The following is a 21,568-nucleotide window of genomic DNA, read 5'->3' on the forward strand; positions in this document are numbered from 1 at the left end:
CAGTTTTTACCCCCAAGCCATAAGACTCTTGAACAGGTATTCCGGGTAGCCATTTGATTATCTGCATTATGTGCCCCCCCCAACCCCTCTTTCGCTGCTGCTACTCTCTGTTTATCTTATATGCATAGTCACTTTAACTATATATTCATGTACATACTACCTCAATTGGCCCGACCAACCAGTGCTCCCGCACATTGGCTAACCGGGCTATCTGCATTGTGTCCCGCCACCCACCAACCCCTCTTTTACACTACTGCTGCTCTCTGTTCATCATATATGCATAGTCACTTTAACTATATCTACATGTACATACTACCTCAATCAGCCCGACTAACCAGTGTCTGTATGTAGCCTCGCTACTGTATGTAGCCTCGCTACTGTTTTTCACCGTTGTTTTTATTTCTTTACTTGCCTATTGTTCACCTAATATCTTTTTTGCACTATTGGTAAGTAAGCATTTCACTGTAAGGTCTACTACACCTGTTGTATTCAACGCATGTGACAAATAAACTTTGATTTGATTTGATTCATAGAAGAGCTGAGCTAAGACTGAGATTTGGACAACAGCCTATCCTCCAGGTTCTCTTGCACAGTATAATCTGTCCATGGGTCTACACAATGTGGGTTAAATCTTTGTGGGGGAAAAAATAAAATGTGGGATGCATGCCAGCAAAGCCACTACACAACACTGAACAATACATTAATTACACTATAATGGTGACAAACGGTGCACACAAACTGTTAGGGCCTACATAAAACTGTCCCTACAGCAGTCCCAACATTTTACCACTACTACACCTGGGTATCAGCGGAGCCTTGTCTGGCAGCAAAAACAGTTCATTCAGCCTCATTTACTGCCTTTTAAAAAAACATAGCTGATATGGCTGACTTGCTTAAACAAATGTGGTTTATACTGACAATTGAGATGTACATACTATGGCATAAGGGGACGACAAGCGGATAAGAGGCAATCCGTAATATTGATTAAGACAATAATGAGCGAGCTAGGATGGACGTTGTCAACATAACTATTTGTTTAGCACTTTTGAAATGTACAGAGACAAAATTCAGAATATGGGCCATTCTTACAGTGTTCTCCCAGTACACCAAGTAAGAACCGTAGGATAAATAAAGGGGGCATATAAGCAGACAATGAAAGCTCTTGCAATATTCAATGATTATATTTCTCTAAAACAGGTTATAGGCTACATGTGCACCACCAAGTCAGAACAGTAGGCGAAAGAGGTGAAAATAGACCAAATTATTAGTGTGAGGTGTAACGGATGTGAAATGGCTAGCTAGTTAGCGGTGTTCGTGCTAAATAGCATTTCAATCGGTGACGTCACTTTCTCTGAGACCTTGAAGTAGTAGTTCCCCTTGCTCTGCAAGGGCCGCGGCTTTTGTGGAGCGATGGGTAACGATGCTTCGTGGGTGACTGTTGTTGATGTGTGCAGAGGGTTCCTGGTTCGCGCCCGGGTATGGGCGAGGGGACGGTCTAAAAATTATACTGTTACAAAGGCACATGGGCTACTAACAGCTTACTACACAACATACACTTAGTATTACTTTCTTAGCTACAGAATACATATCTCCCTGGAATATTACATAATTTATGCAGCAGCATACAATACATTTTTGGACTCATCTTGTTGTACTGTGCTCACCTGAACAGGAAGGTGGCACGGCGGTCCTTCATGGGCAAATTTTGTCATCAAAGTCTGGAGATCTCTTGATTTATGGTGCTTTCAAAACAACTGGGAACTCAGAAAAAAACAAGGTAAAGTCATGATGACGTCATTGATCTGGAGGATAGGCTGTTGTCCAAATCTCAGTCTTAGCTCAGCTCTTGTATGAATCAAATCAAAGTGTATTTGTCACTTGCGTTGAATACAACAGGTGTAGTAGACCTTACAGTGAAATGCTTACTTACAGGCTCTAACCAGGTCGGAGCTCTAGAAAGAGGCCAGATTTACAATTCCCAGTCTGAGCTCGTTTATTTTATCTCTGGCCAATGACATTGAGCCTTCTTGGATGGGCACTTCTAATTTAACTCTATGGGAGCACCCAAGGGACTAGAATTGTGTAGCTGTACTCTTAGACTTGGCAGTGACGTGGTATTCCCATGAGTGACAGAAAACTGAGCCAATCACGGCACAACGCTCTGTATTTCCTGCTGGTTTGCCCCAACACCACAGCAAGCACTGAGCTAGGCTGAAACACCTGCATTTTGGAGCTGCCTTTCTCAAGAAAACAAAAAAGAGACCATGTTTGTATGCGGCTTTATTAACTCAATATATATATATATATATATATATATATATATATATATATATATATATATATATATATATTATTTTTTTTTACATTGTTTGCAAAATGATATGTGACACGTATTAATGCCAAAATAACATGCAAAACAGGCAACCTAAAAAACAGGCATGCTAAAAATGTGAGGCTCAAAATAGGTGGCCTGCCCTGAATGACGGGTCACCATTGTCTAGAAGTAAAATAGGGAGAGATGGGGTCACTCTTTCACTCTTTCAACTGGCAAAATCTGTATAGTAGGACATGACATGATTGGTACATTTCTTCTTATTATTTTTTTTTAACTGTGGGTTTGGTTATATGTGGTATCGTATCCCTATTAGATAAGGACCGCAATTAGACCCATGAAGACGCATGGGTCCAATTAACACAGTCGGCTCCAGTACCTGGGCCGGGGCGGCAGGGTAGGGTAACCTAGTGGTTAGAGCGTTGGACTAGTAACCGGAAGGTTGCGAGTTCAAACCCCCGAGCTGACAAGGTACAAATCTGTCGTTCAGCCCCTGAACAGGCAGTTACTGTTCCCAGGCCGTCATTGAAAATAAGAATTTGTTCTTAACTGACTTGCCTGGTTAAATAAAGGTAAAATAAAAATAAAAACCTGCTCCTGAGACAGGCAAGCCACACTGATCATTGTGAATAACACCGGTTTGCCTTAAGTTCCCAATTCCAGTGTTTCTGAATGGTCCAGTCTCAGTCCGGATTTAAATCTGCTTGAAAATCAGGCATTGTTACTGAGAGTAAATTAATCTGAGAAGTAACTATAAAAGGGAATCACAGGAGAGATGGAATCGGTAACAAATCTGGAGCAAAAGCACACCATCTGAAATACTTTGTAGCCTACTGTAATCAATGAACCTATTGAATGTACACAGGGTGGTGGTGTACATTTGTGTACATGTGAAATTATATATTTCAACCACATGTACACAGAAGATAAACAAAGCATCATTTCCAGCACAGCCAGCAAGAACTTTAGCTAAAGATTTGTATAACTAAACCAAGATAGACAACTGCATGTCGTTTCAAATGGCAACAAATTAGTCATAGTGAACAGAACAAGCAAGGAGGTGGGCAGGGCCAAGTACGATCTTGCGAGATTCTATTGGCGCGTTCTAGCATACATTTGCATTATTCCGTTAGGGAACGCCTACTCTAAGTGTACGTGTGCAACAACTCAATTCGCCTTTGCACTCCTTCTAAGCAACGCCTTTTTTAAAGACTTTGGCAAAGGGTAACGTATACAAAACATAGTCCACTCTGCTCGTAACATATTGTAGTTTTGGGAACAGAAAACGGTATTGAGATCAAATGTTTAATCGATGAGAAAATGTGCAAAAATCGATTTTTCGTTCCCTCGTCTCCCACTGCCGACCCCTGGGCTTCCTCTCACTACCATATTTGGCCAAGCGGATGCCTCAGATTTATACATCCGTTAAATATCTGTCTCGTTGTTCTATCTGTACGGTAGCTGCCTCCGGTCCTCTACCATTACCGACCAAAGATGGCGGCGTCAGGAACCGCAGCCCCCCGTCGTCTTGTCCAGTATGTTGTGGTCCGATCAGACCTGGTCCATACGTTGGCCTGGCCATTAGGGGCGGTTATAACGCAAGCCTGCCATGCTGCCATCGCTGCCATTCATCTGAACTACAACGACCCAGACACGCAGGAGTACTTGGCAGAACTGGACAGCATGCACAAAGTCGTCCTTCAGGTAGCTGGGACTGGGGTACTATTATTAGCTTGTAAGTTAATCAATATTATACTGCTTATAGTGAACTAAATCGATATGCCTGTGTTTTGCGCGAACGTGGGCAAAACAAGTTTCCTACTGACTTTGCCCATGCGCTCATATCAAGCTGCATAAAAATAGCCTCTCAATACAAAATATTTTTTTTCGTAAAGTAAATATTTATACGTAAAGTTTCGTTATGTAAATACAGTAGGATGGAATAATTATGCAGTGAAGGATGTGATTGCTGAGAAGATAAACTAATGCTTGTGATCTTCAACACCTACATTGCTTGCTGTTTGGGGTTTTAGGCTGGGTGTCTGTACAGCACTTTGAGATATCAGCCGATGTACGAAGGGCTATATAAATACATTTGATTTGATCTCCCTCTTCTCCTTCATCTTTTGGTCAGGCTGTGGACCAGGCCTCCCTCTCCAGCCTGTCTGAGATGCTGACAGAAAAGGGGATCGCCCACAAGCTGTGGATTGAGCAGCCAGAGAACGTCCCCACCTGCCTGGCCCTGAAACCTTACCCCAAAGACATTGTACATCCTCTGCTGCACAAGTTCAAGCTGTTCAAATGACACAGAGGGACAAAGAGAGACCCCTGTAACATGCATTTGGTGAATGGAGTCTGGACCATGGCTCCACACCAGTCAGTTAATTTTGTGGTCTTTTTTTTGGTTGACCTGTGCATCTTGGTGATGCTGAAGGGGGAAGAACCAGCACTCAGTGTCCGTGCTCCAACTTCACAAGGAAGAATCCCACTCTGATAAGCAGTGTCAGTGTTTGTCTTCCTACAGTAACAAGGAGACATCACTCACTGAATGAAGACTGCCATAAAACGGGCATTTAAAGAGTGAATGTCTGTCCACCTAATTTGATGTGGCCACGTATCTTGTGATTCAATTAAATGGTGAATGGTTATGCAAGGTATTTTTCTAGCCGCCGATGGTTGGAGTCTGTTTACAAACATACAAGATGCATTAAAGATGGTTAACTAATTTGTGTCTTCTTGTATTATTAGTTACTTTACAATACACAGAATACAGCCCTTACAATAAACTGAGGTAGAAAGAGGTAATGTAACTAGTGGCAATGTAACAGTAATGAAAATGAGAAATACAGTGTAGTAAAGAAAGACAATCAACCAACATTACATATCCCGTTTTAATTGGTGTTTTTATTGCAAATGTGTTGCATTCTCACATTCATGGATGTTATAGATTTGTTAGTCAAAGCATCATTTCCTTCAAGGTCTGCATCTTCACCTTGGAAAAGCAATAGAGGGACCGAACGCACGAGGTGTGTGTGTTGTGTGTGTGTAAACTTTGAACTTATCCCAGTCTGAGCAGCCAGATACCTCCCAAAAAATTGACAGACAAATAAGACTGTTTCAGTAGATGCAAAAACGTTGCTTTTCAGTCTACAGGGACCCCCTGTAGCTACTTGACCCAGCCTGAGACTGATTGTCTACGACATCCTAAGAAAAGGTAGGATTTATCCCAGGTATTCCACCTGGACACAGAAATAAAAACATGCATAATTCTCCCAGATACTTCATTCATATTGTCCCACCCACACAGCTGCTCTGATGCCTGTCTAAAAACAAGTTTACACAAGTATAATAAACAAAACTGGACAAAATGAGTAAAATGTATAATATATATATTTATATTTATTTATATTAATTTTACAGGGGGAAAAGTGGAACCTTGTTTCAATGAGAAAGCATTGGCCTTATAAGTGGCGAGACAAGCTTTTGATTTCTCCATCCACAATCAAACTTCAGTCTGGATTATGCAGCACTTACAATACTTGACAAACATCATCAGCAAACAGTTGCTCCAATACTCGGAACAGTTGAGAAGTAATACCTGTAGAAGGTAGAGTGCATTAATCTTAACAAGGATGATAGTTGTTTCTGCATTAGGCAGTATGTTACACGGTGGTGACAATGACAAAATAACAGACGCAGGGGACAGCAGTACACGTATGTAGGGCTGTTACTGCTTGGTAGGAATTACTAAGCCTAGAAATATATAGAATAGAACTGCTGCTGGTCCCGTGGGGCTCAGTTGGTAGAGCATGGCGTCTGCAACAGGGTTCGATTCCCACAGGGGACCAGTACAGGAAAATGTATTAACTCACTACTTACTGTTAGTCACTCTGGATAAAAGCATATGCTAAATGACTAAAATCTAAAATGCTACAGTATAGACCAGAGCACAATGATTGCTGGTAGCTAAGAGCAGAGTTGAGGAGGAATGTTTTGAACAGTTAAAGCTGCTGTAGCAGTATAGCTTCCGTCCCTCTCCTCGCCCCTACCTGGGCTCGAACCAGGGACCCTCTGCACACAGAAAAGTCACCCTCGAAGCATCGTTACCCATCGCGCCCAACTACACTACTTCAAGGTCTCAGAGCGAGTGACGTCACCCGATTGAAACGCTATTAGCGCGCACCACCGCTAACTAGCTAGCCATTTCACATTGGTTACACAGGACAGGACGTATGAGTGTTAGCGCGTTAGTTAACTAATGGCCAAGGGGAGAGGGGCAGTGGATCACCTGAAGAAGAAAGGCATAGTTTAGATTGTGGCTCTGTGGCAGAGAGAAGGATCATATGTGAAACTACTAAGAGTAGTAGTAGAGAATGTACACTTCTCTTTTGTAATCATATTGATGGGCTCTGCAACCAAGTTCTTAAGAACCTGAGAAATCTATATTTTACTTTCTATTATATTTAGGGCACAGGAGGCTGCTGAGGGGAGGACAGCTCATAATAATGTCTGGAACGGAGCAAAAGGAATGGCTTCAAACATGAAAACCACGTGTTCCATGTATTTGATACCATTACACCTATTCCGCTTTGGCCATTACCACGAGCCCGTCCTCCCCAATGAAGGTGCCACCAACCTCCTGTGATTTAGGGGATTTATGATTATTAAATAGTCATCTAATGTGAACATGAGTAGTATTTATGATGGCCTGTTTCCTCTAAATAATTCTGAGATAAAGTGCAAAAGTAGATTGTATTTCTTGCAAATTCCTGGAATATTTAGATTTCTTGTACAAAAGTAATGTAAAATGCAGCAAACTTGTTTTATAAAGGTAAAGATAAGAAAATCCTCATTAACATTATCATCAAACAGCGAGGAGCAGTCCTCTATGCAGAAAATACTGTATATACAAGAAGCACCTCAAACTTGGTATAAAGTATTCAGCTAAATAAATTGAAATATTTGATTGAATAATCTTAATCTGTGAGATTCAGTTGATAGAGCAGACCCACAAGTTCAGACAACTATCACCAATGCTAGTTGAGTAAAAAAATTAAATAATAATTGGTTCACTAGGTTTCACTTCTTCTTCTTTCAATAAACTAAAATACCTTGATTTAAATCATTGATTCAAATTCTAGTTTGCTTTGAATACCTAAATCAGTGTTAAAAAAAAGCTTTTTTGTTAAGGTGCATAGCTAGCTGTTGCAAGTTTCTCTCTTCCTGTAAACAGTGACAGCATGTCAGGCCCTTACAAGTCTTTTTGCGTCTTTGCCAGGAGTCAACGGCAACAAGGAGAGGAAGTTTCTAACGGATCATACTTTGGGATATTCCAAAGAATAGAAGTTAGATAAAAATACTAAATCTGATAGGTCACTTGTCAGTGTCTTAGGACAAATTGTGTGGAAAAGGAAAAAAAGGACAAACACGCAAAGCACAAACTACCACAAATTAGTTGTGTGGTCAAAGAGGAGCTAGTATGTATAGACTATTTCCTTTTAGAAAAGTGAACAAACGCTACATTTTGTCTCGTCCAATTGCATGAGGCTTGCATATGATATGAATTAAACATCTTAAAGCTTTGGTCATTACTTTTTGAAAACGCTAAAAGTATATCAGGCGATCTACAAAAGCCCGCTTAACTACTGAAGCGATGCTTCTCAGAATACAAGGTTCCACTTTCTCAGATCTGTTTAAACGTTTTAACAACAGAGAAATTAAATAATATGGCCTTTTTTTTGTGTGTGTTTTTGTTTGTTTTTAAATTAACCCGTACAAAAGCCAGTCCACACTGCTTCTCTCTCAGTAAAATCACATTCAGCAGTCGCTAACCCATTCTCTCACATAAAGAGCAATCAGAACAACACCCACAGGAAAACTTGCAGGTATGTAAAAAGAAGAAATCAAAATAAGGACATATTCAGTTTCCATCTTAAACACCAGATATACAGTATTAATCACATACATACACACACTCAGACAGTCATATACGTAAAAAAAAATTATAATACAAAAAAGAATAAAATGGAAGCGAGTAGTTAATACCACAAACTTGGAGCACTACATTTTGTCGATTCTGAACAAATACATATTCACATTGTCTGTTATATACATGTTGAAGAACCAGTTCAAATATTTACCTTGTACCTGTACTGAATGGACTGTCTTTGCCATTGAGCGGCTCTTGCATATACGAATGTCTGTTAGTTAATGACCGTTGTCTAATGGTGCTTTGTATTTGGCATATTATATCCCAAATGCTAAACAGTTAATATTAACAGATCAGATGAACTTCTGCATTTGACGTAGTTCTATTAACACTTTCTATACAGTAATGCCTGTTCCTAAATGAGGAGCGAAGGCTGGAGAGTATGTGACGAAGATATCCATGAAAAGTTATCTTTTGTAACACTTCTGGGAGTATGAAACCGTTAGCTGGTACCCTATATAGTACAAATGTATACTGAAAACAAATGAAATCCTTCCACATACATTCTGTTAATTTTGTCTTGCTTCCGTGTGTTTTGTAAAGTGTATGTTTATTTACAGAAACCAAACAGTGGCTCAGGAATGGCTTTAACATTGATAAGTACTAATTGTTAACCCACATCCCTTTCAAATAGAAAATAAAACATTTACCTCATCAGAAGAAAGATACACTTAAATATCTCATCTATTAATCGTATATATATTGTTTTGAATTAAATGCAATAGGCTAAAAGCAAAGGAACATTTGAAGTGTCTTAGAATGACAGGAACAAGTGGTATGTCCAATCACAGTGTATCAGTTTCACCAATGAGTTTCCGAAGTGGAACTGCTACCAGCTTTTCATGTCAACTTGAATCAACACCACACGAAATGATGCCATTTTCAGGTTGAATTTGAGTTGTATGCTGAAGACACCTGAGCCACTGTTTGGGTATAAAGCACAGGCACACAAACGCCATTGAAACGGTACACAACGTGATTCAGAAATCATAGCACATTAAAGTAGTTGGCATTCAATTTGAGGTCTCCGGAGGAGGATGGTGATCATGCATGCTATTTCAACTGATCATCCCTAACCCTCCTCGGTTATTAGCTGTGCTCGGGTAATGTTGCACACTTTGTAAAATACCTTGTATATACACAGTCAGATATCTAGTTGGACCATAACACCCTTAAGAAAGCCTTCTGTTAGTCAGAAATACACATACCCGGGATAGAGCAGAGAAATACACATACCCGGGATAGAGCAGAGAAATACACATACCCGGGATAGAGCAGAGAAATACACATACCTGGGATAGAGCAGAGAAATACACATACCCGGGATAGAGCAGAGAAATACACATACCCGGGATAGAGCAGAGAAATACACATACCCGGGATAGAGCAGAGAAATACACATACCCGGGATAGAGCAGAGAAGCCAAAAGCCAAATTAGACTTTTAGACCAAATTAGACAAATTAGATTTTTCATTATCATTACGTCGCCGAACTTTGCTCTTTCTGTTGTTGCTTTCTCGTCATTTTCGGGTTTATTGCTTGTTAATAGGTTATTGTTTACCCACATAAATAAAACATGGTGTTTTTTGGCCAGACTTTCTATGCGACTGAATGTGTATAGTAAAATATCAGAGGTTAGCGCTGATAGACAGTGTCTGACTGGGCAACAGTAGTCACATGAGCAGTCAAAAAGAGCTGTAGTGTGTGGCCAGTGGAATGACATCATCACGGGCAGAGTTGGTGGAGAGAGAGCACTGTGTTTCCAAGAAAACACCCCATTCAACTTCCATCACTTCTGAGCGAGGAAGTTCTACGGTTACGAGTTACAACCTATTCATGTCATTATGTAATATTGAGAACCCATTCTTGTTCGTTTTGAGGTACATTTTAGGGGATTTAAAACATTCAAAGGGATGCCAAAAGAGCAGAGCTAGCCATTTCTAAAACCAATCAAATTCTTATACAGAGATTTTCTTTTTTCACATTACAGAACACATTTAGCAGAGTTACATTTTCATAATGGCAAATATCGCCTTAAAAAATTATAATAACTGACATGTTACTCTCAAATAAAAAAACGGAAGAAAACCGCATTGAATCACAATGTATAGTTTGAGCTAAAAACGACAGTTGCATTTTAGAGTAATTAAATGACGCTTTTGAAAGGAAAGTAGAAAGTGTGAACTCATCCCAATTTTTTGTCCATCTGTGCTGTACAATACTACCCACCTGCACGGTTACACATGACAAACAATACTGATAGGCCAAGGAGAGCCCAACATGGCTCATATTCACAGCTGCTGGGGAGATAAATGTGTAAGACAGACAGTTACTTTGACAGTCTGGTGGTTTGAAAATGTGAAATATGGTGTTGCCAACTGAGCAGCGCAGCGCAATCTCCCATCCCATCCCGGCTGCTTGTTGTCCTGACGACGCAGACGACCAGAACAGAGAAACAAAAACAAAAAACGAGAGCTGGGAATTTCCTCCCATCAGGCACTGCAATGGAGAGAGCTAGTCAGTCACAGATCCAGCTGAAACTGAGCTTCCCACTGCAGAGGTTAAAAACCTAACATTCCCAAAACGTTGTCCCCACAACGCCACCCCACGCTAGAGCAAAAGTTGAGGGTTAACCGGGTTAACCACCCACAGCTGAGCTCAGCTGCATGTTGATCGCATTCCCAAGACGTACTGCTGCGATGGACCTGACGGAACGGGCAATTAGGAACCAGATCCTCTTTTGACAACCACAACGACTTGGCAAAACCGGAAGCTGGTTCCTTTCTCAGAACAGAAAGCAGACTTTGTGTTAAAAGTAGGTAACCAGGAATGAGCGCTGAACAATAGCTGCTGCCTTATGGTACGGTATGGGCTGAGGCTGGCTGGCAGGCTGGCAGGTCAGACACACTCTTACCTGGACCTCAGTCTCCATCCCAGGGCCCTCCTAACCAGTCCGGCAGGTGTCTAAAACCAAAGGTGAGAAAGAGAAGAGGTCGGTGGTCTGTGGAGCACCTCTCTCCTGGCAGGCGGCTGAGCTGAGGAGTCACTCTGTGAGGAGCTGCTGGAGGAGGCTCTTCTGCTGGGACTGGCTGCTCTGAGGCCCCTGGGGGCCCTTCTGGGTACCTATGGACCCCGACTGGTTCAGGTAGGAGTCGCTGCCCACCAGGTTCACCGTACACTGGACGTCGGCAAACACTTGAACCTGCTGTACCTGATGAGGAGAGGAGGGAGAGAGGAGGACATTAGTGAAATGGTTCACCACGACAGTTTTGGTCAGTTAAGGGCAGCTTGGACGGTCCGTTATTGCTTTTGTACTTGACTTCTAAGTTGAAGCGGCTGACATCAGGTGTGGCACCCTCACCTGATCGTTACACATGGAGTTGATGTCACCAAGGTTACTGTTGCCCATGCCAACAGGTGGTCCAATGGAAGGTAGCGAACCCACTGCCCCTGAGCCTCCTGCCATTGACACGGTGATACTCATGTTGTTGTAGACCCCCTGTTGCCCAAAGGCCTGGGGCGTCGTCTGACCAGACTGGCTGAACAAGCTGACACAGACAGAACACACATTCATGATACCAGTGGCTTAATGTACACTTCGTTCAGTTGCTACATCTGGTCATTACAATTACTAGGAAATGATATAGAAGCAGTCGATACATTTTGATACCTTCTTCACTCCAAATAATTAAACACATCTGGTATAATGTTACATAAGTGATTGTTTGAAAGAATCCTCTAAGAAACAAACAAGTAATTATGTAAAAATGATGTAATTATCATCTGACCATGTACTTTCTATGTAAATAACAAGTCAATAACAGACTATGCAATTTACACATTTACACAGGCATGGCTCTGGCCACCTCACCTGTTTCCGCCCATGCCAGCTTGCTGCCAACTCTTCATGTCAGGTGACTGGTACCCAGGAGGAGGCTGGGCCTGCTGGAGCAGAGGACTCTGGGTGGTGGAGTTCTGAGGGGACATCAGGGGACTGGTGGGGCTGAGCTCTGGAGGGAACGAGGGGTCTCCTTGCTGGACCATACCTTTGAGGAGGACAAAGAGATGCTGTTAGAACATTCTAGAGTCTAGACCATTTTGATATTGATATTTGTCAGCAGTACTTTATTCCATTTTCTATTGAACCTGTCTGCACACTATTTTTTGATATTGACAATCTCAGCACTTTATATGCTATTTTGATATTGATATTAACAGCAAATTGTATTGACAATTTCAGATGTTATAGAGACAGTGGTTATGGTGGATTCCCAGGTAGCTTAGTCACTCACCTGGTCCTCCAAACTGCTGGAAGAGCACAGGCTGCACCGCCGAGTTCACCACCCCCCCAAACTGTCCCTGCATCCCCCCCATCATAGTTGCCTGGCTGCCCATAGGGCCCTGGCCCGACAACTTAGGGTCCTGGGTCCCTCCCATGGGGTTGAATAGGCTGGGGGAACTGGGTGGGTTCCCTGGAATGGGGCTGTAGCCTGGAGGGTAGCCAAACTGTTGTTGCTGTGGCTGGGGTCCTTTTTGTCCCCTGGTGGCTCCCATAGGCCCACCACCCCCCATGCCCTGCCTCATCAACATGACCTTCTGCTGCAGGAGTTGTCTCTGGCGGTGCTGGAAGCTGTAGAGCTCCCGCTGCCTCTGGGCCAGCATCTGGGCGTTCAGAGGAGGCTGCAGGGACAGAGAGAAAATAGGAGACTTTTTATCTACCAAACAGCCCTCAGTTTCCCAAATTAACTAAACCATCTGAAATAGACTGGAAGGAACTTTATTCAGAGAGAGGGATTAGCGGATGGAGAACAGAATAAGGCACTTAGTTTTCATATCAACAATTCAGTATAAGAGTAAACAACGAGAACAAGAGAGAAGGAAGCATGAGCACATGATTGTGAGTTCCCCAAAAACACTCACCTGAGAGGGCATCTGAGGCTGCTGCCCTCCCTGACGCATCCCCATGGCAACGTGAGCTTCCCCTGGGAACGGGCTCATGGCAGCCAGCCTGTTCTGCAGCTGAGAGAGAGAGAGAGCGAGGGGGAGTGAGTCACAGGACTGATAGAGGAGAGGGAGGGAGCGGACTCAGAGTTGAAATGATAGACGAGAGAGGAGGGAGTGAGTGAGAGCAGATAGAGAGAAGAGAAGTGGTTGAGAGAGAAAAGGGAAATGGGAACCTAATATTTGATAAAGAGAAGTGTGAGAAGACCAGTTATGAGAACAATATTCTTAATATCCTTTACTTTGCCATGAGGTCTTTGAAACCAACCTGATCATCTAGCAGAATAATCACTAAAGTCAGAATAATCCTCTCTCTCTCAGCATAAATGATAACAATCAATCACTGTAAATGTACATATGGTTCAGTACTCCCCTACCATAGAGGGGCTTGTAGCAGCCCTTTAGTTCCCCTGTTTGGTCTTCTGTACCATAATGGGGCGTAGGAGGCGCTCCACCTCACATGACTACCCATTTCACCAAGATAGCTAGCTCTGCTTAGCCACACAACACAATGGCACATTAATACAATGCAGGGCTGCCTGAGATTTACTATTGCTGAGCCAGTGTTTAACGAGCACGGGCTCTGACTGGGATTAAAAGGCAATGCTGCGTGACACAGGCTTCATTAACATCAACAAGGCCTGTTAAAGCCCACCCCCTCCGGTGTAGAGGAGAGGAGGGAATCAACTACGTCCATATTAGAAAAGTGGACCAGGGGAGTGGGCCAGCCTGGGTAGGTAATCGTGGTCCTCTTGAGCAGCAGTGTCTGTTGGCATTTAACTTCTTGGTGACAGGGGGCAGTATTTTTACGTCCGGATGAAATGTATGCCCAAATTCAACTGCCAGCTACTCATCGCCAGAAGATAAGATATGCATATTATTAGTAGATTTGTATAGAAAACACACTGTAGTTTCTAAAACTGTTTGAATCATGTCTGTGAGTATAACAGAACTTATTTAGCAGGTGAAACCCCAAGGACAAACCATTCAGATTATTTATTTTTTGAGGTCACTCTTTTCAATGGGTTTTCATTGGGAATCCAGATTTCTAAGGGACCTTCTTGCAGTTCCTATCACTTCCACTGGATGTCAACAGTCTTTAGGAATTGGTTGAGGTTTTTCCTTTGTGTAATGAAGTACGGCCATCTTGAACGAGGATCACTTGGAAGTGTACTGTTAGATAGAGGTGCGTGACCAGAAAGCTAGCTACAGTTTGTTTTCCTCCTGTATTGAACACAGATCATCCCGTCTTCAATTTGATCGATTATTAAAGTTGTATTACAAAAGTAGTTTGAAATGTTTTGTCAAAGTTTACAGGAAACGTTTGAGATATTTTGTAGTCACATTGCGCAAGTTTGAACCAGTGTTTTTCTGGATCAAACGCGCCAAATAAATGGACATTTTGGATATATATCGGCAGAATTAATCGAACAAAAGGACCATTTGTGATGTTTATGGGACATATTGGAGTGCCAACAAAAGAAGCTCGTCAAAGGTAAGGCATGAATTATATTTTTATTTCTGCATTTTGTGTCGCGCCTGCAGGGTTGAAATATGCTTTTCTCTCTTTGTTTACGAAGGTGCTATCCTCAGATAATAGCATCAGTTGCTTTTGCCGAAAAGCCTTTTTGAAATCTGACATGTTTGCTGGATTCACAAGTGTAGCTTTAATTTGCTATCTTGCATGTGGGATTTAATGAAAGTTTGATTTTCTGGTAATTTATTTGAATTTGGCGCTCTGCATTGTCCCTGGCTTTTGGCCAGTTGGGACGCTAGCGTCCCACATATCCCAGAGAGGTTAACGGATCCATTTACTGCTCAGAGAGGGCACACACCTGGTCTTATGTAGCTTAATCTGGTGTGTTAGGGCTGTGTTGGAACAAAAGTCTACAACCCCTGATGTACCCGCTTTGCCCTGCCCAGCCCATCCCACCTGCTGTGGGCCCTGCAGCCTCTGTTGCAGCTGTAACCTCAGCTGGTTGGGAGGCAGCCGGAGCTGGTTGGTCATGCCAGGAGCTCTGCCCATGCCAGGCCTCAGCATCATGCCCCCAGGGAAGGCCCCCCTGGGTGCACCGAAGCCCCCCATACTCTGCACCCCTGCTATCTCTGGAGGGAACTGGGCAGGGGGGCCAATGTTGAACTGAGAGGGGTAGCCGGGCAGCTTGGGGTCCATGGAGATGGGGGTGGTGGCAGGAGGCTGGGAGGGGAACCGTTGAGGGATGGGGTCGAAGCAGCCGCCCTGGGGAGAGGAATGGTCAGGGTCAATACTGGGTTAATTACAGTCCAACAAACACCCCAGGAACAAACAAATCATTACATCAAGCATGCGTCGATGATTGCACTACTATACTGATGGAAAGAAACTATTCTGTGGTGCTTTGGACAGGAATTTCAATTAACTCTCTAGATTTAACGCTCATTCAGCTCCGTAGTGTAGTAGAGTATGACAGTGCCTGTCCTCTTCCGTATATAGGTAACAATCGCAACACTTAAAAAAGACAAATGCACTACTATCATTCTCCTCCTCTGGTACCTTCACCAGCTTGTCGATGCCCAGGGCTCGGTCCAGCTCAGCCAGCTCGCTCTCATCTGTGCCACTCAGGAAGGACACCAGCTGGTCCAGGAGGGCCTTCTCATCGTTACGTCCCTCGGGGGTGGTGGGGGGGCACAGCAGCTCATCCAGTGGGCACGGGACACACTGCCTGCTCCACACACAGGGGGAGTCCGGAACATGGGAGTGTGTCGATGCAATATAAAGATGGGCAAGGTTTGTTTCTGTGTGCCTGTGCATTGGAATGTGAGCAATGAATGTGTCTGTGTGTTTCTTCTACATAGAAGTACTATACTCACTCCTGAGGGGAGGCCAGAGAGGCTTGCACAGGGTTTCCCACGCCTCCATCAAAGGACAGAGTCTCAGTTAGGGCCAGGGTCTGGAACTGCTGAGAGTCTGTCTCCATCTTAGACAACGCTGGAGGACAGCACACACACTCTTAATGAACCACCAAGAAACAAACAACTAACCCATAGATTCCATTTTATTATGTACTAATTATGTAATTCAAGATATTTGATATGAGCATATTCTGGTTCATACCGGTGTTGGAGTTGAATGAGTTCATTAGTCCAGGCTCTTTAAAGGGGCTGCTGTCTTTGGGTGTCTGGAAGAGTTCCCCTTGTCCCGGTATCTGGCTGGGGCTGCAGAAGTCAAAGTGTGACTGGTTCTGCAGGCTGGAGCCATCAGTGAGCCCTGCACAGTCACAAACAGACACACGGTCAGGACAAGTCATTTCCTGGGGGGCCACACTAAAAATGAAAACAGGCAGCATACAGCGGGGTGTGGAGTCAGGGGCCTCTTGCCCTCTGACCCTTTATCGTGACCCCTCACTCCTGACTAGAGGTCGACCGATTAATCGGAATGGCCGATTAATTAGGGCCGATTTCAAGTTTTCATAACAATCGGAAATCTGTATTTTTTGGCACCGATTTTGCATATTTTTTTTTATATACCTTTATTTAACTAGGCAAGTCAGTTAAGAACACATTCTTATTTTCAATGATGGCCTAGGAACGGTGGGTTAACTGCTCGACAGATTTTCACCTTGTCAGCTCGGGGGATACAGTCTTGCAACCTTACAGTTAACTTGTCCAACGCTATAACCACCTGCCTCTCATTGCACTCCACAAGGAGACTACCTGTTACGCGAATGCAGTAGAAGCCAAGGTAAGTTGCTAGCTAGCATTAAACTTATCTTATAAAAAACAATCAATCATAATCACTAGTTAAACTAGTAATATCATCAACCATGTGTAGTTATCTAGAGTGTCCTGCGTTACATATCGATGCAACGCTGGGGGATGATTTAACAAAAGCGCATTTGCGAAAAAAGCACAATCGTTGGACATCTGTCCCTAACCATAAACATCAATGCCTTTCTTAAAATCAATACACAGTAGTATATATTTTTAAACCTGCATACTTAGCTAAAAGAAATCCAGGTTAGCAGGCAATATTAATTAACCAGGTGAAATTGTGTCACTTTTTTTGAGTTCATTGCACACAGAGTCAGGGTATATGCAACAGTTTGGGCAGCCTGGCTCATTGCGAACTAATTTGCCAGAATTTAATGTAATTATGACATAACATTGAAGGTTGTGCAATGTAACAAGAATATTTAGCCTTAAGGATGCCACCCGTTAGATAAAATACTGAACGGTTCCGTATTTCACTGAAATAATAAACGTTTTGTTTTCGAAATTATAGTTTCCGGATTCTACCATATTAATGACCAAAGGTTCGTATTTCTGTGTGTTATTATGTTATAATTAAGTCTATGATTTGATAGAGCAGTCTGAGCGATGGTAGGCAGCAACAGGCTCATAAGCATTCATTCAAACATTAGAAAAAAAAAATCCAGAAAATCACATTGTAGGATTTTTAATTAATTTATTTGCAAATTATGGTGGAAAATGAGTATTTGGTCACCTACAAACAAGCAAGATTTCTGGCTCTCACAGACCTGTAACTTCTTCTTTAAGAGGCTCCTCTGTCCTCCACTCGTTACCTGTATTAATGGCACCTGTTTGAACTTGTTATCAGTATAAATGACACCTGTCCACAACCTCAAACAGTCACACTCCAAACTCCACTATGGCCAAGACCAAAGAGCTGTCAAAGGACACCAGAAACAAAATTGTAGACCAGCACCAGGCTGGGAAGACTGAATCTGCAATAGGTAAGCAGCTTGGTTTGAAGAAATCCACTGTGGGAGCAATGGAAGACATACAAGACCACTGATAATCTCCCTCGATCTGGGGCTCCACGCAAGATCTCACCCCGTGGGGTCAAGATGATCACAAGAACGGAGAGCAAAAATTCCAGAACCACACGGGGGGGACCTAGTGAATGACCTGCAGAGAGCTGGGATCAAAGTAACAAAGCCTGCCATCAGTAACACACTACGCCGCCAGGGACTCAAATCCTGCAGTGCCAGACGTGTCCCCCTGCTTAAGCCAGTACATGTCCAGGCCCGTCTGAAGTTTGCTAGAGATCATTTGGATGATCCAGAAGAAGATTGGGAGAATGTCATATGGTCAGATGAAACCAAAATATAACTTCTTGGTAAAAACTCAACTCGACGTGTTTGGAGGACAAAGAATGCTGAGTTGCATCCAAAGAACACCATACTTACTGTGAAGCATGGGGGTGGAAACATCATGCTTTGGGGCTGTTTTTCTGCAAAGGGACCAGGACGACTGATCCGTGTAAAGGAAAGAATGAATGGGGCCATATATCGTGAGATTTTGAGTAAAAACCTCCTTCCATCAGCAAGGGCATTGAAGATGAAACGTGGCTGGGTCTTTCAGCATGACAATGATCCCAAACACACCGCCCGGGCTTCGTAAGAAGCATTTCAAGGTCCTGGAGTGGCCTAGCCAGTCTCCAGATCTCAACCCCATAGAAAATCTTTGGAGGGAGTTGAAAGTCCATGTTGCCCAGCAACAGCTCCAAAACATCACTGCTCTAGAGGAGATCTGCATGGAGGAATGGGCCAAAATACCAGCAACAGTGTGTGAAAACCTTGTGAAGACTTACAGAAAATGTTTGACCTCTGTTATATACCCTTTGTTGGCAATGACAAAGTATTGAGATAAACTTTTGTTGTTGACCAAATAATTATTTTCCACCATAATTTTTTGTCTGTCATAGTTGAAGTGTACCTATGATGAAAATTACAGGCCTCTCATCTTTTTAAGTGGGAGAACTTGCACAATTGGTGGCTGACTAAATACTTTTTTCCCCACTGTAAGTGTTCATTCCGTATTGTTGTAATTGTCATTATTACAAAAAATAAATAAATAAATAAAAAAAAATATATATAAAAAAATCGGCAGATTAATCGGTATCGGCTTTTTTTGGTCCTCCAGTAATCAGTATCGGCGTTGAATATTCATAATCGGTCGACCTCTACTCCTGACCCACTTTATTCCTGCCATACCCCGGCTTGGTCTTCCGGGAGGCTCCCTCTTCACGGTCACGGCCTTGACAATGTTGGCCCCACTGGGCTGGAGTAAGGTAGGGGACTGAAGCTGGGTAGGGGACTGAAGCTGGGTAGGGGACTGAAGCTGGGTGGGGGACGGAAGCTGGGTGGGGGACGGAAGCTGGGTGGGGGACGGAAGCTGGGTAGGGGACTGAAGCTGGGTAGGGGACTGAAGCTGGGTAGGGGACTGAAGCTGGGTAGGGGACTGAAGCTGGGTAGGGGACTGAAGCTGGGTAGGGGACTGAAGCTGGGTAGGGGACTGAAGCTGGGTAGGGGACTGAAGCTGGGTAGGGGACTGAAGCTGGAGATGGTTCTGAGGTTTGGTTTGAAGAGGTGATTGGATCCAAGGCTGTGTCTGGGGCTGTGGAGGTGAATGGAGCCGTGGTTGAGGTTGGGTTTGGCTATGGGACGACAGGGCTTGGGTGTGGGGACCACCCTGCTCCTCGCTGCCCTGCTTGGCCCCTGCAGGGCCCCTGAGGGTGGGCAGCAGCTGGCTGAGAGGGTCCAGGTCAGCAGATCCACTGGGGAACTGAGAGAGAGAGGGAGAGAGGAAGAGGGAAAGAGAGTAAAGGTCAAATAACTTCCAAGGCTGCTGCTGGTAGCTCTGTGCTGTAGAGAGACAAAGTTGAAGAGAAGGGGCCACAAATGAACACAACTAGCTCCTGCCTAAGGTCGAGTTACTATGGGCTCAACGTAAGTAGAACAAATACAGCAGCGAATCACATGCTCCCTTTAGAAGGCAGCAGCAGCATCCACTCAGACAGCCAGCTACTGTGACCACCCCAGCAACAGAAGTCCTAGAAGTCCCTAATCCTAACTCCCAGCCCTAACCCTAAAACCTAACCTTAACTATAACCCCAAACTTAAAGTGTCTGAGAGGTCTGCATGTCTGGGACGTGATCTTGCTGCATCTGGATACTGCAGGGACTGTGTATGAGGTGTGAGTTGTAGACTGCAGGCGGGAGGAGTAGGGCTGCAGACAGTACCGGGTCTCTGGATGGCCTGCTGTCTGCAGGGCTCGGTTTGGGCTTGGGGCTGGCGCAGGCTGCAGCGCAGGGCGTCGTGTCCCCGCTGGCCCTCTTCTCAGTCTTGACCCGGACCGTCTGCAGGCTGAGAGCGGCCGGAGGGGGCAGGTCGCCCAGGTCCTTCTCATCCGTGTCCAGGAGGAAGCGCAGCAGCTGGTGGTCCTGAGGGGTGCTGGGGGGTCCGTTGGGGTTGGCGGTGGCAGGGCTGGCAGGAGGCTCCTTCTTGATCTCAGACTCCTTGCCGTTGCTGCCCTCAGCCGGGCTGCTGTCCTGCAGGAGGCGGTGGAGGATCTTGTGGCGCTCCGTCAGCGTGCTGTGGGAGGCCGGGCACTGAGGGGTGGAGGTGGGTTTGGTAGATGTGTTTTTGGGGTCCCTAGGCGCCCCCACGCCGCCGTTGTCCAGGGGCTGGTTGAGTTTGGAGTTCCCCCCTAGTTTTCCTTTAGCCAGGTCCTCTCCGCCCCCATCTCCTCCTCCCTCGGGGGGCTTGGCGGGGGGAGGGCGTGCTGGGGAGCTGGTGGGGGTGCTGGCCTGCCTCTGAGGTAAAGGGGAGGGCAGAGAGAAACTCAGGGGGGTCCCTGCTCCACCGTCCCCACCAGAGTGGTGCCGGCTGAGGATTCCACTTCCACCGCCACCAGCTCCACCTCCCAGGGACGGTGCCGGAGAGTGCAGGCCAGGGGTGGAAGGGGAGAAGGGGTTCCCTGGGACACGCGGGCTGCCGCCCAGCCCCGGACTGGCCCTGGGGGGTCTGGGCGACATAAATGAGGTAGGGGTGGCAGTAAGGGGGCTTCCCAGGGGCGAGGGGCTGTTGACCTGCTGAGGACACATCCGGTTGGGCTTCAGGTACCCTGCTGAATGGCTGGTGGGTGTGGTGGTGCTGGAGCTTTTGCCGTTGTTGAGATGGAGGCCCGAGGTGGGGCCTGGGGCTTGGCTGGCCTCGCTGCCCGGGGGGAGGGCAGGGGAGTGGGAGGGAGCAGGGCTCCTATGGGTCAGTAGAAGGCTGGAGTTAGTGTTTTCCTGAGAGCTAGCAGTGTTGTGTTCCCTACAAAAGGAAAACAAGAGCAAAACATCAGCTGGGTGAGAGAAATATTCTGGAAATGTATTTTCTGTTTACATCGGGTCAATTCCTACCATTCCAACCATTGTTGATTGGCAATAAAGACATATATTCTACTTGTTCCATAT

At 44.6% G+C, this 21,568-nt stretch overlaps 2 protein-coding genes across 4 annotated transcripts in view; one reads left to right on the forward strand and one right to left on the reverse strand.

Moving 5' to 3' along the window:
* The first annotated feature begins 3,539 nt into the window (after positions 1-3,539).
* Positions 3,540-5,058, forward strand: LOC110522276 (putative peptidyl-tRNA hydrolase PTRHD1). Its single transcript, XM_021600537.2, has 3 exons — positions 3,540-3,556; positions 3,794-4,036; positions 4,467-5,058. Exons 2-3 carry the CDS (start codon positions 3,827-3,829, stop codon positions 4,635-4,637), a joined length of 381 nt encoding a protein of 126 aa, XP_021456212.2. The 5' UTR covers positions 3,540-3,556; positions 3,794-3,826; the 3' UTR covers positions 4,638-5,058.
* Positions 5,059-5,205: 147 nt separating this feature from the next.
* Positions 5,206-21,568, reverse strand: part of LOC110522275 (nuclear receptor coactivator 1) — a 91,002-nt gene continuing 74,639 nt past the window's right edge. Inside the window, exons 10-20 of one of the 3 annotated variants that reach the window (XM_036975854.1) lie at positions 20,348-21,425; positions 19,320-19,890; positions 16,418-16,570; positions 16,174-16,291; positions 15,857-16,025; positions 15,257-15,562; positions 13,243-13,341; positions 12,615-13,002; positions 12,194-12,368; positions 11,684-11,870; positions 5,206-11,533 (exon numbers count right to left, since the gene is read on the reverse strand). In XM_036975854.1, the coding sequence (XP_036831749.1) occupies positions 11,366-11,533; positions 11,684-11,870; positions 12,194-12,368; positions 12,615-13,002; positions 13,243-13,341; positions 15,257-15,562; positions 15,857-16,025; positions 16,174-16,291; positions 16,418-16,570; positions 19,320-19,890; positions 20,348-21,425 (3,412 nt within the window). In that variant the 3' untranslated portion in view covers positions 5,206-11,365. The remainder of the gene's footprint in view (positions 11,534-11,683; positions 11,871-12,193; positions 12,369-12,614; positions 13,003-13,242; positions 13,342-15,256; positions 15,563-15,856; positions 16,026-16,173; positions 16,292-16,417; positions 16,571-19,319; positions 19,891-20,347; positions 21,426-21,568) is intronic. The other 2 variants (XM_036975855.1, XM_036975853.1) reach the window with 2 other exon arrangements.

The sequence above is a fragment of the Oncorhynchus mykiss genome, chromosome 4 (genome assembly GCF_013265735.2).
Source record: "Oncorhynchus mykiss isolate Arlee chromosome 4, USDA_OmykA_1.1, whole genome shotgun sequence".
Classification (NCBI taxonomy): Eukaryota; Metazoa; Chordata; class Actinopteri; order Salmoniformes; family Salmonidae; genus Oncorhynchus; species Oncorhynchus mykiss.